At 53.7% G+C, this 27,574-nt stretch overlaps 3 protein-coding genes across 3 annotated transcripts in view; 2 read left to right on the top strand and 1 right to left on the bottom strand.

Annotated features, from left to right (window-relative positions):
- Window positions 1-27,574, bottom strand: part of MED12L (mediator complex subunit 12L) — a 102,795-nt gene that overhangs the window by 20,408 nt on the left and 54,813 nt on the right.
- On the top strand, window positions 97-2,032 carry LOC135187112 (P2Y purinoceptor 13-like). Its single transcript, XM_064165531.1, has 2 exons — window positions 97-314; window positions 811-2,032. Exon 2 carries the CDS (start codon window positions 822-824, stop codon window positions 1,887-1,889), a length of 1,068 nt encoding a protein of 355 aa, XP_064021601.1. The 5' UTR covers window positions 97-314; window positions 811-821; the 3' UTR covers window positions 1,890-2,032.
- GPR87 (G protein-coupled receptor 87) lies at window positions 22,844-25,227 on the top strand. Its single transcript, XM_064165008.1, has 2 exons — window positions 22,844-22,877; window positions 24,191-25,227. Exons 1-2 carry the CDS (start codon window positions 22,844-22,846, stop codon window positions 25,225-25,227), a joined length of 1,071 nt encoding a protein of 356 aa, XP_064021078.1.

Below are 27,574 nucleotides of genomic sequence, written 5' to 3' on the forward strand. Positions count from 1 at the left end.
TGTCCCACACAAACAAGATGCCAGCAGCTGTGCCTGCCCTGGTGGCCATGGCCCGTTCTTAAGCAGCGCAGGAGAGGCAGTGAACATACTGAAAGAGAGAAAGGAAGAGAGCAGAGCAACGGCTAACGTGATGAGCTAACTGAGGCGACGCCTGAAAGGAGGAAGGAAACCACACACCAGCAGCGAGTCTCATCCTCTGCACATTTCCCCATTCCCAGTTCTTTGCTCAAGGGCTCTGTGAGCAGCGGAGCTGCAGATGAGCCGGAGACAGCCCAAGAGCCCTCTGTGGAACAGCTGCTGCTGGGCTTGCTCAGGTACTGGCAGGAGGGGAGCGTTCAGGTGGTGTGCTGGGCACTCGGTGGCGCGAGGCTGGTAGGCAGCAGCGTGCAGCTTACCTGGGATGTGCCACTGGAATCTGCTGAGGAAGGGGGAAATGGCCTGAGCTCGGCAAGAGAGACCAGAGGTCACTCCCCCAGCAGCACCTTGCTTTGGGGCCATGGCTGTGGAAGTTCCAGGTGACGCTGAAAGACATTTCCATGCCAGGACAAAGGGTGCTCGAGGCAGCCTGCTGGCACGCCTTGCTATTAGCTCAGCTCAGGCCTCCCCAGCGGACGGAGGCTAATTCTAACTTGTCATTAGATGTTGGTTTGTAAACAACTTAAAGCCAGGCAAAGCTTCAGACTTGCTCTGAGGCGGCAGAGGAACCGGCTGGTCTCCCCTGTGCCCTCCGGGTTCGGCGCTGCAGACCTGCAGGGAAGATGTGATTTTCACATGCGGTGTTTTCTGCTCTCTCTCCTTTCTCCACCCGAGTGTTCTGAACGATGGGAGGCTTTGCAAACCAAAGCGCTGCCGCCAACACCACCGCAGCACCTGCGGGCACAGCCTGCCACCGCGACACCACCGTCACCCACCTGGTGTTCCCGGTGCTGTACACCCTCGTCTTCCTCCTGGGGCTGGTGCTGAACAGCCTGGCTGGCTGGGCTTTCTTCCACGTCCCAAGCACGACCACCTTCATTGTCTACCTGAAGAACATCTTGGTGTCTGATTCCGTGATGACCCTGATGCTTCCCCTGAAGATCCTGACAGACTCTGGCCTGGGCCCCTGGCAACTGAAGGCCTTCGTCTGTCGCTTCTCGGCCGTGGTCCTCTACGCCGCCATGTACACCAGCATAGTGCTGCTGGGGCTCGTCGCCCTCGACAGGTTCCTCAGGATCGTCAGGCCTTTTGGGAGGTTCTGGCTGCAGAGCCTGACCTCGGCAAAGATCCTCGCGGCCCTGGTCTGGCTCTTCTTCTCAGCTCTCTCTCTGCCCAACGTGCTCCTGTCGAACAAGCCGGCGACGCGGCGCTCGGTGAGGAAGTGCACCTCGCTCAAGAGCCACCTGGGGCTCAAGTGGCACGAGGCTGTCACCTACATCTGCCAGCTGGTCTTCTGGAGCGTCCTCCTCCTCATGTTCCTCTTCTACTTCATCATTGCCAAAAAGGTGTACGACTCTTACAGAAGAACACAGAAGACAGACAACAGCAGCGAGCGGAGGGTCAAGGGGAAAGTGTTTGTCATTTTCACTGTCTTCTTCCTCTGCTTCGCCCCCTTCCACTTCAGCAGGGTGCCCTACACCCTCAGCCAGACCGGTGCCCGCATGGACTGCCGCCTGCAGAACCAGCTCTTCGTGGCCAAGGAGAGCACTCTGTGGCTGGCCACCACCAACGTCTGCATGGACCCCCTGATCTACCTGTTCTTGTGCAAACCCTTTGTAGAGAAGCTGCTGTGCAGGAGAGCAAAGCCCTGCCAGAGAACAGCCCCGGCCGAGCCCAAACCAGAGCAGGACTCACAGATGCCCTCAGCTCTGGATTCTGCGGCTTCCCAGGCCACAGCCTCCACACACTCCTAGAGAGGGCACAGCCAGGCTTGGTCTGCTGCCATGGAAGTGCCCAGGTGATTGTATTTTAATATCAACACTTAATAAAAATGGCAACCTGCATTTCCCTGCTGGTGATCACTGCTTAGCCTCAGCGGGCCATGAGCTGTCACTCCATTTGCCAGCCCTGACCTAACACCCATCCTCCCCTGGAGCTGTGCTCTCACTAACACCACCACCACCAGGCAAGGCTGTGGAAGCTCTGCCACAGCATAGACTTGTCTTACCTCAGAGTTACTCGTGGGGTGTGGGACCTCACAGCCATAGACACAGGTTGATGGTGATGCCTGACCACCATGGATGCACAGAACTACCTACAGCCCGTTTGGAGGCTCACAGTGCTGTGCAAAGTCAGCAAGAGCCTCCAGAGGTGTCTCTGACTTGCTCACTGAAATGTGGCCACCTGGCAGAACACAGACAAACCTTCGCCTATGAACTCTAACAGCTTCATGCACCTTAAGACAAGCCACAGAATAACTCTACCCACTTAAAACCAAACCCCCACACAGGTAACTCATGCCCTGTGCTTGCTGCTAGGGACAGTTCAGCTTCATCTCCATCTCAGACTGAACCCCAGCAGCTCTCAGAGAGATGTCAGACCAGCTGGCAGGTCGCAGGGCAGGGAAGATGAGGAAACAAACCTGACAGAGGGAAGGAGGCCACAGTCCCTCCCCACCTCTCTCGCATGTGTAAGTCCTTTCCTACCACCTACACCAATTCCTCAACTCTCCTCTCTGTTTCTAGCAGTGGACACAGCTGGCAATATCCCAGTGCTGCCAGAGCACACTGCTCACCCAGGGCAGCAGCAGACCAGGAGCTGCCCAGGGAGGTGGTGGAGTCACCCAGCCTGGCTGTGGTTAAGGGTGGTTTGGCTGTGGTGCTTAGGGCTATGGTTTAAGGAGAATCTTGCAGAGCAGGGTTCTAGGTTGGACTTAGTGATCCTGAGGGGCTTTGCCAACCTGCATGTTTCTGGGATTCTGCTTCCCCTGCAAAGGGCACCCCAGAGCCATGCAGTGTGGACTCCCAGCCTACTACCCCCAGAAACATTCCCCTTGGTGACCTCCCCAGTCCCACCACTGGGCAGCTCAGTCCTCCCTCCTCCAAAAGCACTGCACCAGCACAGCTCACACAGACCACCCCAGGACTCAGACCTACACCTGGCTCTAGATTCCAGAGAGGACCTCTGGCCCCTTTTTGTGGTCATTTCAGAGACAGACTAACATAAAAGGCAGTATGGCTATGGAAAAGCATGGGAATGCTGGAGAACAGCCAACTTGCTCCCCTCTGGAAGCTGTTGGTGCTTTCTCATCCTTCCTGCTGTAAGACAGGCTCAGGTCACGCCGTGCACAGACACACACGGGCAGCACACAGCCAGGTCCTGCCAGCTTGCACCTAGGGGTGGGTGTGACCACAAAATGGGCTGAGTTGCTCCTCAAATAAGGGGTGTGCCAAAGGTTTCAGAGGAGGCTTAATCATCTGTTTTTCAGCCACTGCTCTGTGGGTAGGTAAAGTGGAACCAAAGCTACCAAACCCTGCAGCAGAGAAAGGCAAGGTGACTGCAAGGACGAGACATCTGGCTGATCCACTCACAGAGAAGTCCCCTGCATTCCAGCAACTGGGATTTTGCACTTCTCTCTGCAGGCTTTTAGATCCCTGCCTCCAGATGGAAGTAAGGAATGATGCAGTTAAAATGCCTCAGGCTCCAGGTCACTGCTTTTGAAGGCTCAAAAAAAAAATCAAACCAAAATTAGGCCAAAGCAATATTTTGGATGGTTTACAATTGACTGAAGGGAGGCTGTAACCAGGTCGGGTTGGGCTCTTCTGCCAGGCAACCAGCAACCGAACAAGGGGACACAGCCTCAAGCTGTGCCAGGGCAGGTCTAGGCTGGATGTTAGGAGGAAGTTGTTGTCAGAGAGAGTGATTGGCACTGGAATGGGCTGCCCAGGGAGGTGGTGGAGTCGCCGTCCCTGGAGGTGTTCAAGAGAAGACTGGATGAGGCACTTAGTGCCACGGTCTGGTTGGTTGGCCAGGGCTGGGTGCTAGGTTGGGCTGGATGAGCTTGGAGCTCTCTTCCAACCTGCTTGGTTCTATGACCAAAATAGAAACAAGTTTTGAGAACAGAGCTGAGGAAGCCATCAGCTGAGATGCCACAGAAAGCTGCCCTTCAGATCTCTGTGGTGCAAAGAACTGATGGAATTCAGTTCAGTTTACCAAAATACTCAATAGGACAACGGCCATTTTCCCAAGTTTCTCCCTATCCCCCTTTGGTAGGGCTGCTACTGACTCTCAGGAGCTGCTGAGGGAGACCTTTGCTTGTCCTGGAGCCAGCAGCTGGACCAGACAAGCAGCTACACCTAACATTCCCACCTGACGTGTGCCGCCCCAGCCCATCACCACCACGCGGCAGCAGCAAGGCTTTTTCCTCTCCGCATCCGAACATTCCTTAGCTCGGCTCAACCACACTGCAGCAAAAGCAACAGGCAGCAGGGCCTTAAACTTGTTCAGGCAAATGAACCTTGATCCAGGCTCCCATGGTCCAGGGTTCACAGGAAAGCTGGTGGCATTTCCTCTAAATGTCAGGCTTCCAAAAGGGGAACTGCAGGGCGCAGGTAGTTGAGCCCTGTAGGAAATCAACCTTTGGGCACACAAAGCTGGCATGGACTAGTTTCTGGTTTTCAACCTGACTTGCACTTCAGGAAAAGGAAAACACAGGACAGCTCTCTCCAACGCACAGCACTTCGAGGTCCTGTTTCTGCCTCTCCTCTGAGGGACAGCAACTGAACTCCTGAGTACCTGAAGACAAATCCTGCCCCTCAGACACGTCTCTGCTCTCCAGTGCAGCAATGCACCTCCCTCCATTGAGGCTCCTACAACTGAGGACTGAGAACACTCTCCTAATATACAACAGCACTGCAATTAATTAGAAATGCAAAGCAGCCATTTGCATAACAAGCAAGAGCTGGGAAGCCAAGTCGAGCAACCAAGACATTACCCATGCAAGGACAGACAAATGCACAGAGCCAGCAGGCTGCAGGTGAAAACCAAAGGCAGCAGGAGAGACCCAAGTCCGTGGACAGGATCAGCGAGCCAAGATGTGGAACTTCAGGTTACCTATCAGCACTGCAAGGGCCTGGAGGACAGAAGGAGAGGAAAGTAAGATTCTTACAAGTCAGCTCCAGACTAAGCTCCTTTCCTTCCTCTTTTCCTTTCAGTGGCAGCCACCAAAAACCAAGTAAAGCAAAGTTAAGCAACCAAGGGAAGGGTTATGGTTAAAGTCTCCCATGGACACTACCATGGATGTGAGCACCTCCACCTTGCACTCCCAAAGGAATGCTCCTAGGGCTGCAAGCTCTGATCATAGAATCAACTAGGTTGGAAGAGACCTCCAATTTCATCCAGCCCAACCTAGCACCCAGCCCTGGCCAATCAACCAGACCATGGCACTAAGTGCCCCAGCCAGGATTGGCTGCAACACCTCCAGGCATGGTGACTCCACCACCTCCCTGGGCAGCCCATTCCAATGCCAATCACTCTCTCTGCCAACAACTTCCTCCTAACATCCAGCCTAGACCTCCCCTGGTACAATTTGAGGCTGTGTCCCCTTGTTCTTTTGCTGGTTGCCTGCCAGAAGAGCCCAGCCCCACCTGGTTACAACCTCCTTTCAGGTATGCTGCAACCACTTCTTTCCTCTATTTAAAGCAAACCCAAAGCCAGACTCCTGCATTATCCAGGAGCCAATCTGCTCTAGAAATTACCTCGCCTTGCTAAATGGGGCAGTAATGAAGTTTTGGGGTGAAGCAACCAAATAATTGTTGTAATAACGTTGTTCAGGCTCTTATAAAACCTCAACGTTGCACTCTAATCAGCAGAACACAAAAAGGGCCATCCAGCTCTTAAACCAGGAGAACAATAGCAAAGCCCCAGCTTGGCTTTCAGCTTTGCTTCATACATCAGAGCCCCGCGCTGCTTTCACGCTGTTTTTACGACAAGCTGCGAGGCCTTTCCTTTTCATATGCTGACTTGTCCCGACTTGCTGCAGCCCAGGAACAGCCAAACACCACCTCTGAGTCAAAAGCCCGCTTAAGGGATGCCATGAGAGCAGTTTCCAGCCCTTTAGGGTTTTACTGATGCACCAAAATAGAGAGATTTTAAAGAGAAGTCACCGCGCTGCTGCGCCACAGTCAGGAAAGAAACCAACCCACTGAGCCTGGGGTTTAAACTGGCAGAGGGGAGATTGAAACTGGATGTTAGGAAGAAATTCTTGACAGTGAGGGTGGTGATGGCACAGGCTGAGGGTGGTGAGACACTGGCACAGGTTGCCCAGGGAGGTTATGGAGCACAGAAGCACCCAATGTGATCAGAGATCACATTGGGTGCTTCTGTGCTCCACAACCTCCCTGGAGATGTCCAAGGCCAGGTTGGATGAGGTCTTGAGTGACCTATTCTAGTGGGAGGTGTCCCTGCCTATGGTGGGGGGTTGGAACTGGCTGAGCTTTGAGGTCCCTTCTGACCTAAACCATTCTGTGATTCTATCCTCAAGGAGCTTTGGCTGAGTTTTTTTACTCTCTGGCCACTGTTGGCACACAAACGTTGCTGTGCGCACTCCACTCACAGGATGGCAGCTACCTGAGGCTTGACTCTCTGTAGGAAATTAAAGTGGGGTTCAAACATGTACATTTACACTTCCAATTTCTCCCCTTCCTCCCCGCAACACCTCCTGCAGCACTGTTCCACAGCCTCCAGTCTAAAACAGCACCAACAGCAGATGTGCCTGAAGAACATCACAAACCAAGCTGCAGTGTCTGCCTGAAGCAGGACTGAGGACCAGAGGAGTGGACATATCTGCCAGCCCCACCCCAGGGGTGGAACCATGCCCTTGCCCCAGGGATGCAGCCAAGCACCCAGCATGGTCCTGTGCAAAACACCAGTGTGGAACTTTTAGATTTTAGGGGAAAAAATGCTGTTTATGATCTGCCTGCAAAGCTGCTTCCAGCTCTCAGCCACAGCACTCAGGCTTCTCAGGTTCCCAAGTCGCTGGTTCCAGGGGTTCCTCAGAACACAGGCAGGAGGTTATCATCCCCTGGCTGAGGGATATGTCGACAGGCAGTCACAGAAACACTGGAAGCCAGAGCAACACAGCAGGAATGCTTTGCTCAGTGCCCAAGCTGTGTGCCTAAGGTGTGCTCCACACACTCTGCTCCTCCAAGGACCCCTGACCCTGGAATTTTGGGCTGTCCAAAGATCCCAGAGAATCAGAATAACAGAATCAGTTTGGTTGGAAAAGACCTTTGAGGTTATTGAGTCCAACCAGAGGATCATTACAAGGTATTTCCGTGAAGGGCCACCAGTGAGGCACACACTCCTGCCTCATACTGGCTCTGCTCAGAACACACAACTGGACCACCTCGAGCAGCTTTAGAGTGGAAAATAACTGAAGGCCGCTGAGGAGGTGAACCAAAGACTGGAAGGAAAAGCAGAAGACAGCACTAGTCTAAGCAGCTGGGAAGGGAACAAAACACAAGCAGCTGCTACACACGAGAGCACAAGGGACAGCTGGAGGGAGGTGGAAGGGTGGCTGACACACACTGCCCCACAGAGCCATGTGACAGGTCTTAAGAGAGGCAGGGACCTCACCAAGTCCCCTCTCCCTAACAGCAGAAAAAGCCTTCCCCATCCTTAGGTGATGCAATGTGTGAGCTCCAGCGTGTGCATGCAGCTGGGACCAGCACTTCACGTCAGGATATCCAGCTCCTGAGATCACTCTGGCAGCTTGCAGAGCTGCAAACACAGAAGGACCGAATGTGTTCCTGCCAGCTTCATTTGCATCAGCTGCTTTGCCTTGCAAATTCTAGGCTTCAAAAGTAAGCCCTGTCAGAAGGCTCCTGCCACCAGGTACTGTACCTAATTCAAGGGAGAGGTCCTGGGGCAAGTGGGAGCTTCACAGTCTGCTCAGTAGCAGAAAGATGGAAACTAGTCCAAAGAGAAAGCTTCACCAGTGTGGGGAGGAGGCTGGTGGGTCCTGCTCCTGCTTTCACACAGCACTCCAAGGTACCTAAGCAAAAGGTCATCTGGCTTCAGAAGCAGGGGGATGGGGACTCAGTCTTTCAGATCTCAAACAGAGCAGGCAGGGAAAAGTGACCCTGCAGCCTCCCCTCTTGGAAATTAAAATGATTTTTCCCTTCCTCATGAAAATTCAGTATGGGAAACAGACTTTCATTTTCTTTCTAAGGCAGCAGAAATGGGACAATAACCCACCCCTCACGCTCTGCTGACAGGACACAACATTTCATCCTGGTCTAACCACTGCTGTGATGATTTCAGTGCTCCTAAGGCACCCCAAGCATGCACAGCAGCAGGGCCACTGCAGCAGGACTGAAGAGCAGCAGGACAGCAACGAGCTTGCAGCCAGCAGCCAGCCCAGCTATTGCTGCTGGAATCCTGAGATCAGAGATTCAGAGAACAGGCTGGGTTGGAAGGCACCTTCAAGATCATCTCATTCTAAATCCCCCTACCATGCACAAGGACAACATCCACTAAGCTCAGGCTGCTCAAGGGCTCATCCAACCTGGCTTTGAACACCTCCAGGGAGGTTGTGGAGCACAGAATCACCCAACGTGATCCCATCCAACCTGACCTTGAATATCTCCAGAGAGGTTGTGGAGCACAGAATCACCCAATGTGATCCCATCCAAGCTGACCTTGAACACCTCCAGGGAGGTTGTGGAGCACAGAATCACCCAATGTGGTCCCATCCAACCTGACCTTGAATATCTCCAGAGAGGTTGTGGAGCACAGAATCACCCAATGTGATCCCATCCAACCTGACCTTGAATACCTCCAGGGAGGTTGTGGAGCACAGAATCACCCAATGTGATCCCATCCAACCTGACCTTGAATATCTCCAGGGAGGTTGTGGAGCACAGAATCACCCAACGTGATCAAAGATCACGTTGGGTGATTCTGTGCTCCACAACCTCCCTGGACAACCTGTGCCAGTGTTTCACCACCCTGACTGTGAAGAATTTCTTCCTGATATCCAGCCTAAACCTCCCCCTTCCCCAAGCTTCAAACCCATTCCCTTTGCTTTCAGCCTGTACTCCGTTTAGAAGAGAGGACCTGCTCAAAGTGCAACATTAAAGACGCCTAAACGTAGTCAAATGAACAACTGACACAACCACCTCCATTAGCAGACATTTGCATCCCCGCAGCAGCGGGTTCTGTCTGCAGGGCGGAGGGGCAGGGGTCGCCGAGGAACGCGACCTCAGCCTGCCTGCAGCAGCTCCGGGCACGCAGGCTGCTGCCTTGCCCAGCACCAAGCCAGCTCGCAGGTGATTCACCCGCCCCGAGTGCCGGCCCCAGCCGCGGCGCAGCCAGGAAGCCAGCGGGAGCGCGCCCGCCGCTCACCTACCCTGGCATGTGAGTCATTCCCAGGAATGAGCAAGCCAGTTGCTCCAGTTGCTCCTGGCCAGGGGAATTTTGACTCTCTGATCAGGTATCGCAAAAGAAAGCCATCGGAAGCAGCGAAGCTTTCTGCCAGCTATGGTTTGTTTCACCGCCCCGGCCCAAGGAGCGCTCGCCCGCCCGCTGTAGCTGCGCGATGTGCTGCGGAGCAGACTAAGGAGCTTCCGAGATGCAGGGCAGAGACAAGAGGAAGGGGACAATGGTGACAGGTAAGCGAGCTCCGGCCGCCTGGAAGGTGTTTGATAAGTTGTTCTGTGAATCTTCTTGCTCTTAATCACTCCCAAGTGAAAACAGCAACGAAGCTACAGCTGCTGAAAAGCAGACTTGGAAGTGTGAATCAAATAGGAGGCGAAGTGGAGGTGTAAATCAAACAGGAGACGAACTGGAAGTGTGGGAAGCTCTCAGAACAGCACAACTCGACTAACCTTTTGTTCTTGCCTTAAATGCTGCTCCCTAAGATTTTTCCCACTGGTTAATTGGACTTAATGATCTGTGAGGTCTCTTCCAACCCTGGTGATACTGTGATATGGATAGAAAGATACAGATGTATTGTTTTCTACTAATCCTTCCTTCTGAGACACAAAGCAAAGTGCAGGAGGGTTCCTGGTTTAAGTATCTCAATTCCTCAGAGCTGACTTACCACCAAGCTCACAAAATAGCACAACTCAACCAACCTTTCGTTTGTGCCTTAAATGTTGCTCCCTGGATTTTTCACACTAGTTAAAATATAGATAAATAGATACAGATATATTGTTTTCTACTAATCCTCCCTTCTGAGACACAAAGTGCAGGAGGGTTCCTGGTTTCAGTATCTCAATTCCTCAGAGCTGAATTCCCACCAAGCTCTCAAAACAGCACAACTCGACTAACCTGTTGTTCATGCCTTAAATGTTGCTCCCTGGGTTTTTCACATTGCTTAAAATATAGATAAATAGAGATATATTATTTTCTCCTAATCCTCCCTTCTAAGGAACAAAACAAAGTGCAGGAGGGTTGCTGATTTCAGGAACTCGCTTCCTGAGAGCTCAGTTCCCACTGAGAGAGATTCAGTAGCTCCAATATCACAGAATTCATAGAATCAGTCAGGGTTGGAAGAGACCACAAGGATCAGCCAGTTCCAACCCCCCTGCCATGGGCAAGGACACCCTACCCTAGATCAGGCTGGCCACAGCCTCATACAGCATGGCCTAAAACACCTCCAGGGATGAGGCTTCCACCACCTCCCTGGGTAACCTGTTCTAGGGTCTCACCACCCTCATGCTGAAGAACTTCCTCCTAACATCCAGGCTGAATCTCCCCATTTCCAGCTTTGTTCCATTCCCCACAGTTCTATCACTCCCTGACAGCTTAGAAAGTCCCTCCCCAGCTCTTTTGTAGCCCACTTCAGATACTGGAAGTCCACAATAAGGTCACCTGGGAGCCTCCTCTTCTCCAGATTGAACAGCCCCAACTCTTTCAGTCTGTCCTCACAAGAGAGCTGCTCCAGCCCTCTGAGCATCCCAGTGGCCCTTCCCTGGACACACTCCAGCACCTCCACATGACTCTTGTAATGGGGGCTCCAGAACTACATGCAGTGCTCCAGGTGAAATTGTCAGGGTTGGAAGGCACCCCCCAAGGATCATCTCATTCCAACCCCCACTCCCCGCCACGGGCAGAGGGACACCACCTGCTAGACCAGGCTGCCCAGGGAATAGCTCTGAGTTTGGTCTATAGAAGGTTGTTGTTCCTCTCCACCTGGCTGGGCAGAGGGAAGCACACTTGAATTCCCTGAGTGATGTTGCAGAGAATGAAGGTTCTCTTCCTTCACGCCGCGCTCGGATCGTGTTAAAACTTGTTGGGTTCACTGGAAAAACCACATAGCTCTGAGTGAGCAACTCACAGGCTGCGGGGCTGGTGAGTCCCGGAGTTTGGGAAACAGATCAAGTGCTTTCCCAAACCTTCCTCCTTCCCAGAGCAGTTCAGATTGAAAGGAGCTGGTTTTGGTTGTGGAGAAGTGCAGCTGGCAGGGCAGCTGAAGGGTTTGCATGCTAAAGACCAACTTGCCACCTGAGCGTGGGCAGGGGCTGCAGATGTCCGTCCCCTCCTCGTGTGTGCTTGCTTAGCACACCCTGGGAGAGTTCCATGCTTTTTTCCATCTGTTGAAAGGAGACTCTGCAGTCTTCTTTTAAAAGAAGGGGAAACCAGGAAACTCAGGCCAGAGCTCAGCTGATGGGGCTGATTCAGCCCCAGCTGCACAGCCGCGGATCACATGAAAGCCACCAGCACCGCTCCAGTTCCCAACCCACTCTGCTGGGCAGCTCACTCTTGGGTGGGCAGCCAGGTTCGGGGCACCTGCCAGATGTTCTCCTTCTCGCTGACGCCAGAGGGGAGCTGGCACAGCCTAGGGACAAGTCCTGGCACGGAGGACTTGAGTTAGCTCCGGCAGGAGAGAGAGGAGAGCAGAGAAGGGAAGCAAGGCCACAAGCCGCACAGAGTCCTCACAGCAGCAGAAAGCAGCTGGGCTGCATCGGGAGAGGGTGAGAAAAAGGCAGCCCCAGCCACCAGCCGCTCCTCCTGGCACCCACAGAGCTTGGCTTTCCCAGCTCAGCCCTGCTGCCTCACCCTGCGCTCACTCCCCGGCTGCTGGGGCTGCCTCAGGGCAGGGCGAGTGCGGGGAGCCCAGCGCACCCAGCACCCACCAGCCATGGCGTGCTGCAGGCTGGCATGCACCCGCCAGCCCACCCAGCACCCACCAGCCATGGCGTGCTGCAGGCTGGCATGCACCCGCCAGCTCACCCAGCACCCACCCGCCATGGCGTGCTGCAGGCTGGCACGCACCCGCCAGCCCACCCAGCACCCACCAGCCATGGCGTGCTGCAGGCTGGCACGTAACCACCAGCTCACCCAGCACCCACCAGCCATGGTGTGCTGCAGGCTGGCACGCACCCACCAGCTCACCCATCACCCACCAACCATGGTGTGCTGCAGGCTGGCACGCACCCACCAGCTCACCCAGCACCCACCAGCCATGGTGTGCTGCAGGCTGGCATGTGACCACCAGCTCACCCAACACCCACCAGCCATGGTGTGCTGCAGGCTGGCACGTAACCACCAGCTCACCCAACACCCACCAGCCATGGTGTGTTGCAGGCTGGCACGCACCCACCAGCCCACCCAGCACCCACCAACCATGGTGTGCTGCAGGCTGGCTCACCCAGCACCCATCAGCTCACCTAGCACTCACAATCTATTGCTTGCTGGCATACACCCACCAGCTCATCCAGCACCCATCAGCTCACCTAGCACCCACGGCCCACTGCACACTGGCATGCACCCATGGCCTGCTATATGCTGGCATGCACCCACCAGTGCACCCAGCAGCCACAGTCCACTGGCATGCACCTACCAGTGCATCCAGCACCCAAAGTCCACTGCATGCTGGCATGCAGCCACCAGCTCACCCACAGCCCATTGCACTGGAGTCTTGGCAGCTGTCTCCAGCCTGGGAGGACACCTGGGAATGGGCAGCAGGAGGGAGGTAGCAAGTCCCAGTGTAGAATCTGACAGCAGAGCCCTCTGGAGGCTCAATGCTCTCAGCCAGGACACCTGCTCTGCTCACTGCCATAGCCTTAACGAGACACATGCAGGAGCAGGTGGAGGAGGAAGCCCTTTCTCCTCTTTCCACAGGTCCCTTGCTCACCTCTGCACAGCCAGGTTCAGCAAGGCCTCCTCTTTGACCAAGTAAGCACTAGGAAAAGCCAGGCCAGACGTTAGGCTGCAGCATCAAGCTCCAGGTTCAGAACTAAGTGAAAACACCTGCCATAAATCAAAGGGTACAGACCCAGCAGGCTGCTGCAGGAGAAACAACTCAAGAGAACACCAGAGGAAGTCAGCAACATCAATTCCTACATTTGAGTCATCCTAACCCTTCCCATGGTAGAAAACTACCATCATTGCTTTCAAAACCCCTGACCACACCCCTCAGTTACAGAATCACAGAGTTGTCAGGGCTGGAAGGGACCACAAGGATCATCTGCTAGCTCCAAGTCCCCTGCAATGGGGGGACACCCCACACTAGATCCAACTGCCTAGAGCTACATCCAGCCTGGCCTTAAACACCTCCAGCAATGAGGCTTGCACCACCTCCCTGGACAACCTGTCCCAGGGTCTCACCATCCTGCTGAAGAACTTCTTCCTAACATCCAATCTGGATCCATCCACTTCTAGTTTTGCTCCACTCCTCCCATCCTTTCACTCCCTGACATCCTAAACAGTCCCTCAGCAGATGCAGGTTTCCACATCTGACCAGCACTGACTCTCACAGGAGTTAGCCCACACACCACTTCTTAGGTGTGCTCAGCAAAGTATGGGTGATGTACCACAGGGAGCAACGATGATGAGCAATATGAACTGGGCCATCATCACCTTCCCTGCCCCAGCAGCTTCTCCAAGGAACATGCAGGAGCTGGCAAAGCAGCTGGGCTGGAGGAGCAGCAGCTCTCTGCAGCCAGCACCCCAACACCCTGCCTGGGACCTGCAGCTCTAAACAGCACAGCAGGAGCTCTCCCAGCTTATCACAGCTGCTCGGCACTGCTCAGGCCACACCTCGAGTGCTGTGTCCAGTTCTGGGCTCCTCTATTGCAGAGAGATGCTGAGGTGCTGGAAGGTGTTTGGAGAAGGGCAGCAAGGCTGGGGAGGGGCTTGAAGCACAGCCCTGTGAGGAGAGGCTGAGGGAGCTGGGGGTGTGCAGCCTGCAGCAGAGGAGGCTCAGGGCAGAGCTCATTGCTGTCTGCAGCTGCCTGCAGGGAGGCTGTAGCCAGGTGGGGTTGGGCTCTGCTGCCAGGCAAGCAGCAACAGACAAGGGGACACAGTTTCAAGCTATGCCAAGGAGATTCAGGCTGGATGTTAGGAGGAAGTTGTTGTCAGAGAGAGTGATTGGCATTGGAATGGGCTGCCCAGGGAGGTGGTGGAGTCACCATGCCTGGAAGTGTTCAAGAAAAGCCTGGCTGGGGCACTTAGTGCCATGGTCTGGTTGATTGGACAGAGCTGAGTGCTAGGTTGGACTGGATGAGCTTGGAGCTCTCTTCCAACCTGCTTGATTCTATGATTCCCTTCCTTCCTCTTTCAAGCTTGGTGGTGCTGCAAGCAGCTAACTCGAGCAGCTGTGTCACAGAGGCAGGGAGTGAAGCACAGAACACCCAGGTGACAGCACAGAACACCCAGGTGACAGCAGCAGCTGAGGAGCTTTTGTCCTTTAACAGAGTGGATTAGAATTGCATAGGAAAAGAAAAATCAACAGAAATTGTTTCAGTGCAAAGTAAGACACTAAAAAAGTGAGACTGAGATTAATGACATCTAAACAGCACTGTCCACATGTGGGCAGGGAAGTGATTTAGCATCAGACTTGGTAGAGTGCTGGATTGTGTCCAAAGAAGGGCCACAAGGATGATTAGAGGCTGCAGCACCTCTGCTGTGAGGACAGGCTGAGAGAAGGCTCTAATTAGACCTTATTGTGGCCTCCCAGTATCTGAAGGGGGATACAAGAGAGCTGGGGAGGGACTGCTCAGCATGTCAGGAAGTGACAGGACTGGGCACTGGGCGGATGGATCCAAGCTAGAGGAGGGGAGATTCAGATTAGCTGTTAGGATGAAGTTCTTCAGCATGAGGATGCTGAGACACTGGAACAGGTTGCCCAGGGAGGTGGTGGAAACCTCATCCCTAGAAGTTTTTAAGGCCAGGCTGAATGTGGCTCTGGCCAGCCTGATCTAGTGGAAAGTGTCTCTGCCAAGGGGGCTGGAACTAGATGAACCTTGAGGTCCCTTCCAACCTTGACACTTGTGTGATAATGTGAGTTAGATAATCATTGGACTTGATGACCTGAAAGATCTTTTCCATCCCAAACCATTCTCTGGACCAACATCATCTTCTGCCCACAAGCTCTTTTCTCACAGCATCCCCTGCAGCAGCAGGTGTGGCAGATGCCCAGCAGCCAGAGCTACAGCAGACCAAGGTGCAATGCAGTCAACCACCTTTTTCATTTCTCTGTGCCCCAGACAGCATCTTGGCTGCTTTGAAAGTCTCATCATCAGCTTCTTAACTTCATGTTTTTCACTGCACAGTGCCAACCACCAAAGCTAAAAGCTCCACCCAACCCAGTGTGACACCCAAGAGAGTCTTTGCTTTGCAGGTGCTACAGAGCAGAGGCTTCTCAGCAGGTTCTCTTGAGAGACCTCTCAGGAGGTCCCTGTGCTGCAGAGCCATGAGCTGCTGCTCACCAGTAGAGAAACCAGCTCCCCTGAGACCACCCAAGCACCACAGGCTGAAAGTGAAGAAGCAGGTTTTGCTTTTTGCCCAAACTGTTGTGCTTATCAAATGGTGGAATGGAAATGGCTCTGGCTGCAGGCTACTAAAGCTCAGCATCAGGAACAGGCTGTGGAGCTGCAGGGGGATCAGTGACAAAGAATCTCAGGCTGCTATGGCAAGACCAGAGCCCACAAAAAGAGAAGCAGAACAGGAATGGAAAGGCTGAGAGAGAAGCCTGTGAGGAGACTGGGAAAGGGAAAAGTTGAAGCTGTTCTGGGGAAATGGATGCAAATGTGAACCTACTTCTGGCCTCCCCCATGGGGGGGGAAGACTAAGAATATGAGCTGGGGAGAGAGATTAAAACCTGTGTCTTCTGAGCAGCAGAAGTAGTGAACTCCAGTGAGATGGAAAGAGGACAAAGTCTGCAAACCACATCAAACTGGGATGAGTGGTTGATACCCCAGGAGCTTGTCTTGCCACCCAGAGGGATGGCAACAGGCCAGAGAAATGGACCAACAGCAAGAAGTGGTGCAAGGTCCTGTCCTCAGGGAGGAATACCTCTTGCACCAGAAGCTGGGTGCCAGCTAGAAAGCAGCTCCACAAGGAGAGACCTGGTGGACAAGCTGAACACAAGATAGCAACTTCCAGGCTGCAGGAGACAAAGCATAGCCAGCAGGGCAAGGGAGCCCCTACTGTGAGAGACATGGACATACTGGAGCCCAAGGTAGTCACCTTTGGGTACTGGAACATCTGATGTGCTGGATGGGTGAGAGATTTTGGACAACTCAGCCTGAAAAAGAGGTGGCTCAGAAGGATCTCATCGATGTGCAGGGAGGGTGCAGAGAAGAGGAAGCCAGTGGCACCCAGTGCCAGGAAAGAAGACAGTGGGAGCAAACAAACACAGGAGGCTCCACTGAACACAGCAGAGCTTTGGTGGTGTTGGTATTTTGGTTGCTCTGAGGTTTTAGTCACTGCGAGGCTGTTCAAGCCTTGTAACAGGTTTCCCAGAGAGGTGGTGGAGTCTCCATCCCTGGAGATACCCTCCCTGACCAGGCATGGTCCTGCCAGCCAGCTGCAGCTGATGAGCAGGAAGCTGGCACTGATGAGCAAGCACAAAAGGCAGTGTCAGGAAGGAATTGAAAAGGCTGCAGGAGGCAGAAAAGCAGGCAGCAGTGAGCAGGCAGTGGTGGGGGGGAGGTCAGGACTGCACTGCTCAGAACTTCAGGGCTGGCCTCCCCCACCCTAACCCCACTGAGCACTGCACAGCTGCACCTCACATGGGATATCATCGTGGGGTTCCAGGAGAGCAGCTCTGCAGGGTTACAGTGCATCTCCCACCACCAGCAGGCTTTGTGCAACCAGAAGCAACTGCCAGCATCTCCCAGAAAGAAGCGAAGGAAATACTGCAGCTAATCCTTTCCTCCTGCCTAATTAGAGGCTGCCACGCTGAGAAAACAGTCATCATCCCAACTCTGCCAACCACTGCCTTGTGCTCTCCTCTTGTAAGCAAGTGATTGCAACACAAGGCTCCTCTGCCACCAGCAACAGCCTGCTGCTTGCACCTCTGCCACCAGCAACAGCCACCGGGGACCTGCTGCCCAGCAGGACACCACTTCTGGTGGCAGATCTCACCCAGCTCTGCACTGAAAAGCAGCTGCAGCCTGAAGGAGATGTGCTCCAGCACTGCACTGCTCTGCAAAGCTCCTGACCTCTCCTCCAGAAGCAGCAGCCAGCTGCTGCAGCCAGCCTGCTCAGAGCCTGGATCCACACTAAACACATTCCCTAAGGGTTCAGGATCATTCAATGGAAAACAGGGGGTGAAATAATTAATTAATGGTTACCCTGGGACAAAATACTCCAACACTGACTGACAAAATTAGCTATGTCTAAATAACACTTCTGAGTGAGGGAACTGTGGCATCCCAAGGACACATTCCCCCCCAAAAGGGAAATGCTGCTTATTAAGCAGTGTTGTTGAATGCTTCCTGCAGCCAAGCTCAGGTTCTCTTTGGGCTGCAAACCAACAGCAGTTTCAGGTGCAGACTGTGAGATTTTGGGCAATACCAACAGCACTGGGTAGAGATTGATGCAGGAAGCATCAGGGAAGACATTTACCTGCTCACTCAGCCACAAGCTGCTGGAAAGGTGCACGGTGCTTTACCTTCACTGACTGTCCCTGCCTATGGCAGGGGGCTGGAACTAGATCATCTTTGAGGTTCCTTCCAACCTAAACTATTCTGTGGTTCCATTCTGTGACTGCTTGTGGGCAGCTCTGCAAGACAGCTCTTGGGCACAGTGACCATGTGGAAGGAAGTCTCCGTTGGCAGCATCTCAAGGCAGATGTGGAGGGACTGCTGCTCCCACACCGACGCCAGCTCCAGCGTGGGAGGTGTGCTCCCTGACCACGGCCCTCGCCTGTCTGCTACTGAAGACAGAAGGACAGGATGGGGCAGGGACGGGAGGGATCCTGGAGACAAAAGCAGCTGCTCCACCAGCTGCAGGCAGATGGAAGGGAGCTCTGCCCAGGGCCAGGACGCTGCTGTCCAGAGATGCGTGAGAGAAAAGCTGGGGTGGAATTGAGGGGAAATTCAAGGAGGAACCTGCAAACCAAGCAGGGGCTTCTGCACTAGGACTGAAGCAGATGAGAGCAGGGAGAGTGGTTCCTCTTTCTGGATATGACTAAGCAGCCAGGGGCCGTGAGGTGCAGAGGCAGTTCCAGCCCAGTGTGCCCCTGTCTTCGGTCGGTTACGCTCGGCGGCGCTGCAGGGAGCTGGCACACGCTGCCTGCACACCCCTGCACCTAGGGAGCAGAGCACAGAGCCCGGGGAGGGCTATTCTCACTCTCTCCCCAGCCACTCCAGGCCAAAGCAGCTCCCAAGTTCATAGCAGCCAACACAGGCCAGCTGGCTGAGCCAGGCGCACAGGGTGCTGGACACCACCAAGGAGCTCAGCCAGCCCCTGGAGGCTCACAGGAGCAGGCACTAAGGGACTCCACCACTACAGCAAAGGGTGGCTGGGCTAGAGGCACCCTAGGAGCTTCCCACCCCACTCAGGTAGGAGGTATCTCCCAGCATGGAGAACTACAGCCTCCATGGGCACCCTGCACCCATGCCTGACCACCTGCACAGTAGAAAAAAGCCTTCCCTTGTGCTCAGATGTAGCTTCCTCTGTCTCTGTTTGTGCCCAGTGCCTCCTGTCTGCTCAGTGGGTGCCACTGCAGAGAAAGAGCAAGGCATCCCACTGAACAGGAGCTCCTGAGTCTTCTCCTGGCCAGGCTGAACTTCCTCAACTCTCCCAACCCCTCTGCAGACTAAGGACACCCTACTGGGTGTAGAGCAGGAGTGGCTGTGGTCCTGCAGTGACTCATACAAACCCTGGTGTTACATGTGGCACCTCTTGGCACAGCAGTTCCAAGGACAGGGACATGGCAGCCAGAAAAATGCAAACAAGTAAGGAAGTGTGCAAAGCCCAGGAGAGAGCAAGGGGCACAAAGTCACTGGCTGCAGGCAGAATTCCAACAGGAACGTCAGGCTGTTCCTGTGCGTTGCCAAAAGGAAGATGGACAGCTTCAAACAGAGGCCTCTGAGGAAGGCCAACACTGAACAGTGTCCCAGCCACTGGGATGGGCTCTCCTAGAGAGCAAGGAAAAGCTCTAGGGAGGGTAAACAGACACAAGGAGGGCCAAAGGGAGCACCGAGGTTTGCTCAGGAGATGCAGCACAAGAGTGGACAGAAAGAGCAGGAACACAGCTCCACCTGCCCGCCTGCAGCAGCTCCAGCTCCCATGCACTCATCTTGCAGCCTGCATCCCATGCCTTTGACCCCTGAGTCTTTGCCCTAACTCAGTGACTTGGTTCTGATGGGCAACAGAACAGAGCAGAAATGCAACCAGGCAAGAGCAGACTTCATGAAGTGCCTCCCATTTGTACCCACACCACTGTCGCCTGCCAGGCTCACTGGAACAAAGGCAGACTGACTGGCCACAAACCACCCAGCAAATGGTATGTGCTCAGATGAAAGGCATCGCCTAAAAGCTCTGCAGCCTTATCACCTAGAATATCTGCTCTGCTTCACAGGGACAATCCTCTGAGCTTTAAAAGGCTGTAAATAAGGTGGAAGGGGAAAAAAAGAGCAACTAGATTTGAGGATGCAGAATCCCTTTAGGTGAGGCAATGTAAAGCCTTAGTCATTAGAAAAAACATAGAGTCACTCCCTGCCCATCTGGCACCCAAGTCTGCCAGGCAGCCCATTATTTCATTGCACATCTGAGGTTGTACCAGTCATGCACAGAAACCAGTCCATCAACAGCAGCAGATGACCTCACCTGTGAGACAGTGAGCACTTAACTTACACTTTGTGCAGCTGGCAGCCTGCAGGGCAATGACAAGGGAAAAAAACACACAACCAAGCACAGGCACTACAAGAAGGAAAACACATCCTGCTTTAAAAAGCTACCTGAATGAAGGGAGAAGCTTCAGAGGCATCTTCAAAACCATCCAAGCAGAAAGTGTTTATGTGTGAGATAGTTGGTTGGGACCAAATTGGTCAGAAGATCACAGAATCCAGTCCAACCACCCCTGCCAGGGCAGGAGCACCCAGAGCAGATCACACAGCAACACAGCCAGGCAGGGTTTGAATATCTACAAAGAGGGAGACTCCATAACCCCCCTGGGCAGCCGGGTCCAGGCTTCTGGCACTCTCATAGGGAAAAAAAATCCTCCTCATCTTTAAATGAAACTTCCTCTGCCTCAGCTTCCACCACTGCCCCTTGTGCTGGCACTGGCATCACCCAGCAGAGCCTGGCTCCAGCCTCCTGCACTCACCTGCACACATTGATCACCACTGCTGAGGTCACCTCTCAGCTCCTCTCTCCCAGCAGCACAGCCCCAGCTGCCTCAGGCTCTGCTCCTAACAGAGCTCTTCCATTCCCTTCAGCACCTTTGTGGCTCCATGCTGGACTCTCTGCAGCAGTTCTATGTCCCTCTGGAACTGGGGGTACCAGAACTGGACACAGTAGTCCAGATGTAGCCTCACAAGGGCAGAGCAGAGGGGGAAGAGAATCTCTCTTGACCTACTACTCACAGCCCTTCTAATTTCCCTCAGAATAGTATTGCCCCTCCAGGCCACCAGAGCACACTGCTGGCTAATGGTCAATCTCCCATCAGCTAGGACCCCCAAATCGTTTTCCTCCTTCAGTGTCTTCCAAGATGTGTCTGGAGACCTGGACAAGGAGTGGAGAAGCAACCTTGCCCAGCACAGAAGCACCAGACTCAGGTTGAAGAATGCCCTCTCAGAGTGCAATCAGTGAGCAGTTCTCAAACACCTTCAACTACTTAAAAGATCTCAAAAAGAGAGGGCAGACTTCACCTCCCATGCCAAGAGAGCAGCCTGAGAAGGGTGGGCTCTCCAGATGTGCTAACTTCCCTGCAGCTCTACAATGCACTGGTCTTGATCAGAACAAGAAATGGAGCTTCTGGAGTAGGGATGCACCAGTCTGGATTCACATGAGCCTTGCTGCCCAGTCCCAGCATGTAAGCAATGAGACCACACTACTCCAAGTGCCCTATCACAGTACCCCTCAGCCTCACAGACACCATGGAAACACCTTTGGACTGCTGAGTCCAAGCAGGATCATCTCTGTGTACCCCAGAAGGTTGTCTCACAGCCAGCTCTGTGCAGCAGTTCTCTGCTGCTCTGCGCAAACCTGTCTGGTCAAGGCTCTAAAGCTTCCAACTGCAGCAGCAGCTCAAGGGAAAGTCTTCAGTGCTTAATTAGGGCAGTCAGTAGGTGTTGTCTCTCACCTCCACCCCCATGCAAGCTCCAAAGCCTCTGCTGAGCTCAGCTGTGCCAGTAGGGCAGGGCACAGGCCACTGCCACAGTTTACACCTCTGAAGACTTTGCTGCTCTCTCTTTCCATCACTGGGATTGACTTGGAATATGTTTTAACATCAAAATCATCAGGAATAAGAAGACACAGAGGTGTCCATTCAGAGGCTTGACTGCAGGAGCAATGAGCAAGCTCCCAGCATGGCTTCAAGGTGATCTGGAATTCCCTGGGCAGTCAAAGTGTGGTCAGATCTGCAGTGGGCAGGAAGATGCACGTGGCAGGGATCGCTCATGGTTGGTACTCAGGGCAGGAACCAGCCAGCCCATGCGGGATTCACTGGCTGTGTGCCCTCCAAGTCAGCACTGCTAGGAGAAGGGATGCTGCTGCTCCTCTCACCCCTGCAGCACCTTCCAGTGCTGTGCCTGGAAAGGAGGACTGAGCCCCAGGAGGCAGCACGGGTTCTGCCAGGCTGGGGAGACAAGCAGGTGGCACCTGAGCAGCCTGAGCTGCAACCTCCCTGGGCAACCTGTGCCAGTGTCTCACCACCCTCACTGCCAAGAACTTCTTCCTAACATCCAGTTTCAATCTCCCCTCTGCCAGTTCAAACCCATTCCTCCTCGTCCTGTCATTCCAAGACCTTGTCAATAGTCCCTCCCCAGCCCTCCTGTAGGCTCCCTTCAGATACTGAAAGGCTACTACAAAGCTACTCTTCCATAGCCCCCTTCTGCTACTGGAAGGCTGCTCTAAGGTCTCCCTTGAGCTTTACTTCTCCAGGCTGAACACTCCCAACTTTCACAGGGAGATATCCAAGACTGAAAATAAACAAAGGCAACATCCAAGCAAGAGATGTGGTGAGGGTAAGGTGAAGAGCCTCTACCAAGGAGCAGGAGCCCAGCTGGAGGGGCAAATCCCAACAGAGCTGTGAAGAACCAGCACGTTCTGGCAGCCAGGAGACAACCTTCACCTGTTGTTGTAACCAGGGTGGGATGCTTGCAAATTCCTGTGCACTACTCTGTTTTTAAAGCTGAGAAGGGTGGTGTGGAAATACCCACCCAGAGATCCAGAGGCAGTCAAAAGCCCATTCTTGGCCTGGCTGTTAGATGCTCCCTCACCAGGGTTTGGGGTTTTGCAATTCTTTGAAAGACAATCCAAAGAAGCAAGGCCAAGACGGAGGAGGCTGAAATCCAACACACAATTTGCAGTTACCAAACTCAGTCTGAAGTTTGCTTTGGGTTTAACTCCCTTTTCCTTTCCCCAGAAGGTAGAGCTGGCACAGCCCATGCCACGTCCTGGATCGACGGCTGCCAGCGGGACTCCTGAAGAGCATTTCAGCTGAGCACCTCCAGCAACACAAACCATGGGGTACAATTTGTCCTATGGAAAGCTGCCAGGTAACAGAATGGGAGACATTTCGGGGTCTGAGAAGTGCTCACTGCATTGCCATCAGCCCCTACCAATGTTTTATAGCAGTAGGTCCTTCCAGAAGAGGCCATTGAGTGCCAGTCTGGGTTTCCCACACCAGCTAGGCTCAGTGGATAAACAATGTGACATTGCTTTAGGAGAGAACATACAAATCTGTAGTTTTTGCACAACCATCTGCACACAAAACCTTCAAAACCTCCGAGGTTGTTATTTTTAAGCTAGTTTAAGTCAGCCAAGTTTTACAGCAGTGTTTGAGCAGGCCTGAAGAGTCTCTCCAGAGCCCTATCTCTTGATAAACACCAGCTCTGCTGTGTCAAGACAGCCAAGAGCTGACACTCTGACTGATGGCTCGTGCCCAGCACGCTGTCCTGCAGCTGCCCACACCTTGACACAAGACCAGCAATGGGCACTGCAGACCTTGGCCCAGGTGGCAGTGCCCAGCTCCACTTGGATGGCAGCAGTTTGAGGGAGCTCAGCCCCTGTTTGTGTTTCACTCACCAGCCACAGTTCTCTCTACAGAGAATTTCCAGGCTGTTTATCTGCTTCAAATACTGCACAAGTGTTTCTTGCACCCTGCTGCAAGGCTGGCCAGATCCTGCTGCTCCTCCCTGCCCAGCACTGCCCTGGCAGCCAGAGCCCCTCAAAACCAGCATAAGGCCACATCTGCAAAGCAGGTCCCAGCAGGCACCGATCTATACTGCCAAGAGGGAGGGCAACAGATGGAGTGGCAAGGATCAATCCCATACATGCTTCACAGCACCCAACCCAGTCCTTGCCAATAGGCCCTTCCATCAGCCCAAAGTCAAAGTCCAACCTGGTTGATTCTATGATACAAGGGTTGCACTGCTGCCCACCACCCTCTCTGCAGAAGCAGCTTGGTGTTTCAGCATGCAGCACAGCCACTGTGCCCAAAGGCACTGAGCTGCTGCCCATCACTGAGCTGCTGCTCACCATGCACTGTGCAGAAGCAGCTTGGTGTTTCAGCATGCAGCACAGCCACTGTGCTCAAAGGCACTGAGCTGCTGCCCACCACCATGCTCTCTGCAGAAGCAGCTTGGTGTGACTCTCAGTCTGCAGCACAGCCACTGTGCCCAGAGGCTGGGGAGCCACAGGCATGTTCAATATTCAGGGGCACTGTTCTAAGCTCAGGTTTTCCAGGCTGGTTATTGCAAGCAGCCTCCAGAAGTGCCCAGAGCCAGGGCTTAGAGGGCAGCTCTGAAACGGCCCCGTTTGCAGAACACTGAGTACACTTCAACCTCGCTGCTCTCCCTCGCTCCCACAGACGACCACCTGAGCCAGGAGAACAGCTCCTCACCCAACGCCACAGCCAGCCTGCTGGGGAACTCCACGCACAACGAGTTCACGACCATCGTCCTGCCCGTGCTTTACCTCATCATCTTCCTGGCCAGCATCCTGCTCAACGGCCTGGCAGTGTGGATTTTCTTCCACATCAGGAACAAGACCAGCTTCATCTTTTACCTCAAGAACATCGTGGTGGCAGACCTCCTCATGACACTGACCTTCCCCTTCAAGATAATCCAGGACTCGCAGCTGGGGCCGTGGCACTTCAACTCCTTCCTGTGCCGCTACACCACGGTGCTGTTCTACGCCAACATGTACACCACCATCGTCTTCCTGGGGCTCATCAGCATCGACCGCTACCTGAAGGTGGTGAAGCCTTTTGGGGACTCCAGGATGTACAGCATCACTTTCACCAAGATCCTGTCGGCCTGCGTCTGGGTCGTGATGGCCTTCCTGGCTCTGCCCAACCTGATCCTCACCAACGGCTACCCCACCAGGAAGAACATCGACGACTGCCTGAAGCTGAAGTCCCCGCTGGGCGTCCAGTGGCACACGGCTGTCATCTACATCAACACCTGCACCTTCGTGGTGGTGCTGCTGGTGCTGATAGGCTGCTACATTGCCATCTCCAGGTACATCTACAAATCCAGCAAGCAGTTCATCAGCTCATCGAGCAGGAAGAGGAAGCACAACCAAAGCATCCGGGTGGTGGTGGCTGTGTTCTTCACCTGCTTCCTGCCCTACCACCTCTGCAGGATACCCTTCACCTTCAGCCACCTGGACAGGATTCTAGATGACTCTGCCCACAAAATCCTCTACTACTGCAAGGAGATGACCTTGTTCCTCTCTGCCTGCAACGTCTGCCTGGACCCAATCATTTACTTCTTCATGTGCAGGTCCTTCTCACGAAGGCTGTTCAGGAAGTCAAACATGAGGACCAGGAGCGAGAGCATTCGCTCGCTCCAGAGCGTCAGGAGGTCCGAGGTGCGCATTTACCACGAGTACACTGACGTCTGACTCGCCCCACACAGACTCTGCCTGCCCCTGAGCGTGTCTGTACAGCCTGTAAATAAAACCTCTCTTTGAGTATCTGACCAGGAGAGTTCACGCAGCCACGTGCAGGCACTGGCTGGGATCAGAAATGCTGTGGCCAGCAGGGACAGGGATCAGGATCACAGATGTCAGGGGTTGGAAGGGACCCAAAGAGATCATCCAGTCCAACCCTGCCAGAGCAGGATCATACAATCTAGCTCAGATCACACAGGAACAGATCCAGACAGGCCTGGAAAAGCTCCAGAAAAGGAGACTCCACAACCTCAAGGTCTCATCCAACCTGGCCTTGAACATCTCTAGGGAGGGAGCAGCCACAGCCTCCTTGGGCAACCTGTGCCAGTGTCTCACTACCCTCACTGCATAGAACTCTTTGCTAACATCCAGTTTCAATCTCCCCTCTGCCAGTTCAAACCCATTCCTCCTCCTCCTGGCATTACAAGACCTTGTCAATAGTCCCTCTCAAGACCTCCTGTAGCCCCATTCAGATACTGAAAGGCTACTCCAAGGTCTTCTCCAAGCCTTCTCTTCTCCAGGCTGCAGAGCCCCAACTCTCTCAGCCTCTCATAGCTGCAGCCCTCTCAGCATCTTAGTGGCCTCCTCTGGACTGGCTCCAACACTTCCATGTTCTGCTTCTGCTGGGGGCTCCAGAAGTGCTCCCAGGACTGCAGGTGGAGTCTGAGGAGAGCAGAGCCAAGGGGCAGAATCCCCTCCCTTGCCCTGCTGCCCACAGTGCTCTTGCTGCAGCCCAGCACACAGTTGCTGTCTGGGCTGCACTCTCTGCAGGCTCCTGTTGAGCTTTGCATCAGCCCAGACCCACTTAGTGCCATGGTTTAGTTAATTAGAAGGTGCTCAGTGATAGGTTGGACTCAGTAGTCTCAAAGGTCTTTTCCAGCCTGGTTAATTCTGTGATTCTGTGTTGTGGGGACCTCTCCAGGGTGAGGTAAAGGCAGAAAGAGAAGTTCTTCATACTTTGGTGGCTGCACCCTGCAAGGAGCTCATCTCCCAGCCAGTGGCCCAGAATGGTGCTGGAGCAAGTGCAGAGGCAGACAACCAAGCTAAGGAAGGGCCTGAAGAACAAATCTGATGAGGAGCAACTAAAGGAGCTGGGGATGGTTAGTGTGAAAGAGAGGAAGCCGAGGGGAGACCTCATCACTCTCTACAGTTACCTGAACAGAAGCTGTGGAGAGGTTGGTCTCTTCTCACAGGTAATTAGCAATGGAACAAGAGGGAATGGCCTCAAGCTGCCACTGGGTAGCTTTAAACTGGACCTTAGGAAGAGGTTTTTTTCCCAGCAAGTGGCCCAGGCTGTGTTTGCAGCAGGGACAGGGAGCAACCAGAGTCATTTCGCACCGCACAAACCAGGTGAGCTCGGGGAGAAAGCTGCTCCTGCACAAACCGAGCAGCTCCAAGCAGACTGCCAGCAGCTGATGCGTGCCCCGAGCAGTGCTTGCTCACACTCAGGCACTGCAGTGCAGCCGCACAAACAGAAGATGGCAACAGCCCATCGTCGAGTGCCTCACTCTGCAAGGACTTTCCTCTCAAGCCAGGGAAAATCCAGTCTGAGATGAAAATCCTGGCACGGCAGCATTCAGCTAGCAAGGCAAAATACTGCAGGGGAGCAGAGGAACACCTCGGGTGAAGCAGTCTGCTGACACCAGGGTTGCTTTTCTCCTCTCTCTCTCTTTGAGCACAGCTCAGTTCTAAGCATTTCTCATGCAGAATGAAGTTAGAAGCATTCCAATATTTGGATTAATGCAAGCAGGATCAAAACCCAGAGGCTGCTCAGGGGGGATCACTTCTAGAAAAGGAAGAGAGGACATTTTTGCTACTTATCCCACTTTAAATACCAATATTTCACACAGCTAAAGACCACAGAACACACAGAACCATAGAGTGTGAGGGGCTGGAAGAGAACTCCAAAGATCATCTGGTCCAGTCCCCCTGCCAGAGCAGGATCACCTGGGGCAGATCACACAGGAACACAGCCAGATGGTTCTAGAATATCTCCAGAGAGGGAGACTCCACAACCCCCCTGGGCAGCCTGTGCCAGGGCTCTGTTACCCTCACAGGGAAAACAATTCTTCCTCAGGTTCACATCCATCCCACTTTCCAGTCAGCTCTGTAGGAAACTCTGCTCACACACAACCTCAGAGACTAGTTCTGGATCAAAAGTGCCACTTTCTACTCCCAAGGGTCTATGCACACACACAGAACCATTCTGGGGATGGGGGTTGCAGAGGTTGAACTCTCAGGAGCACCACACTAAACGGAAGGGCTGTGTGAAACGACAGCATTTAGAATCATAGAATGG

Source organism: Pogoniulus pusillus, chromosome 26 (assembly GCF_015220805.1).
Source record: "Pogoniulus pusillus isolate bPogPus1 chromosome 26, bPogPus1.pri, whole genome shotgun sequence".
NCBI classification, from domain to species: domain Eukaryota; kingdom Metazoa; phylum Chordata; class Aves; order Piciformes; family Lybiidae; genus Pogoniulus; species Pogoniulus pusillus.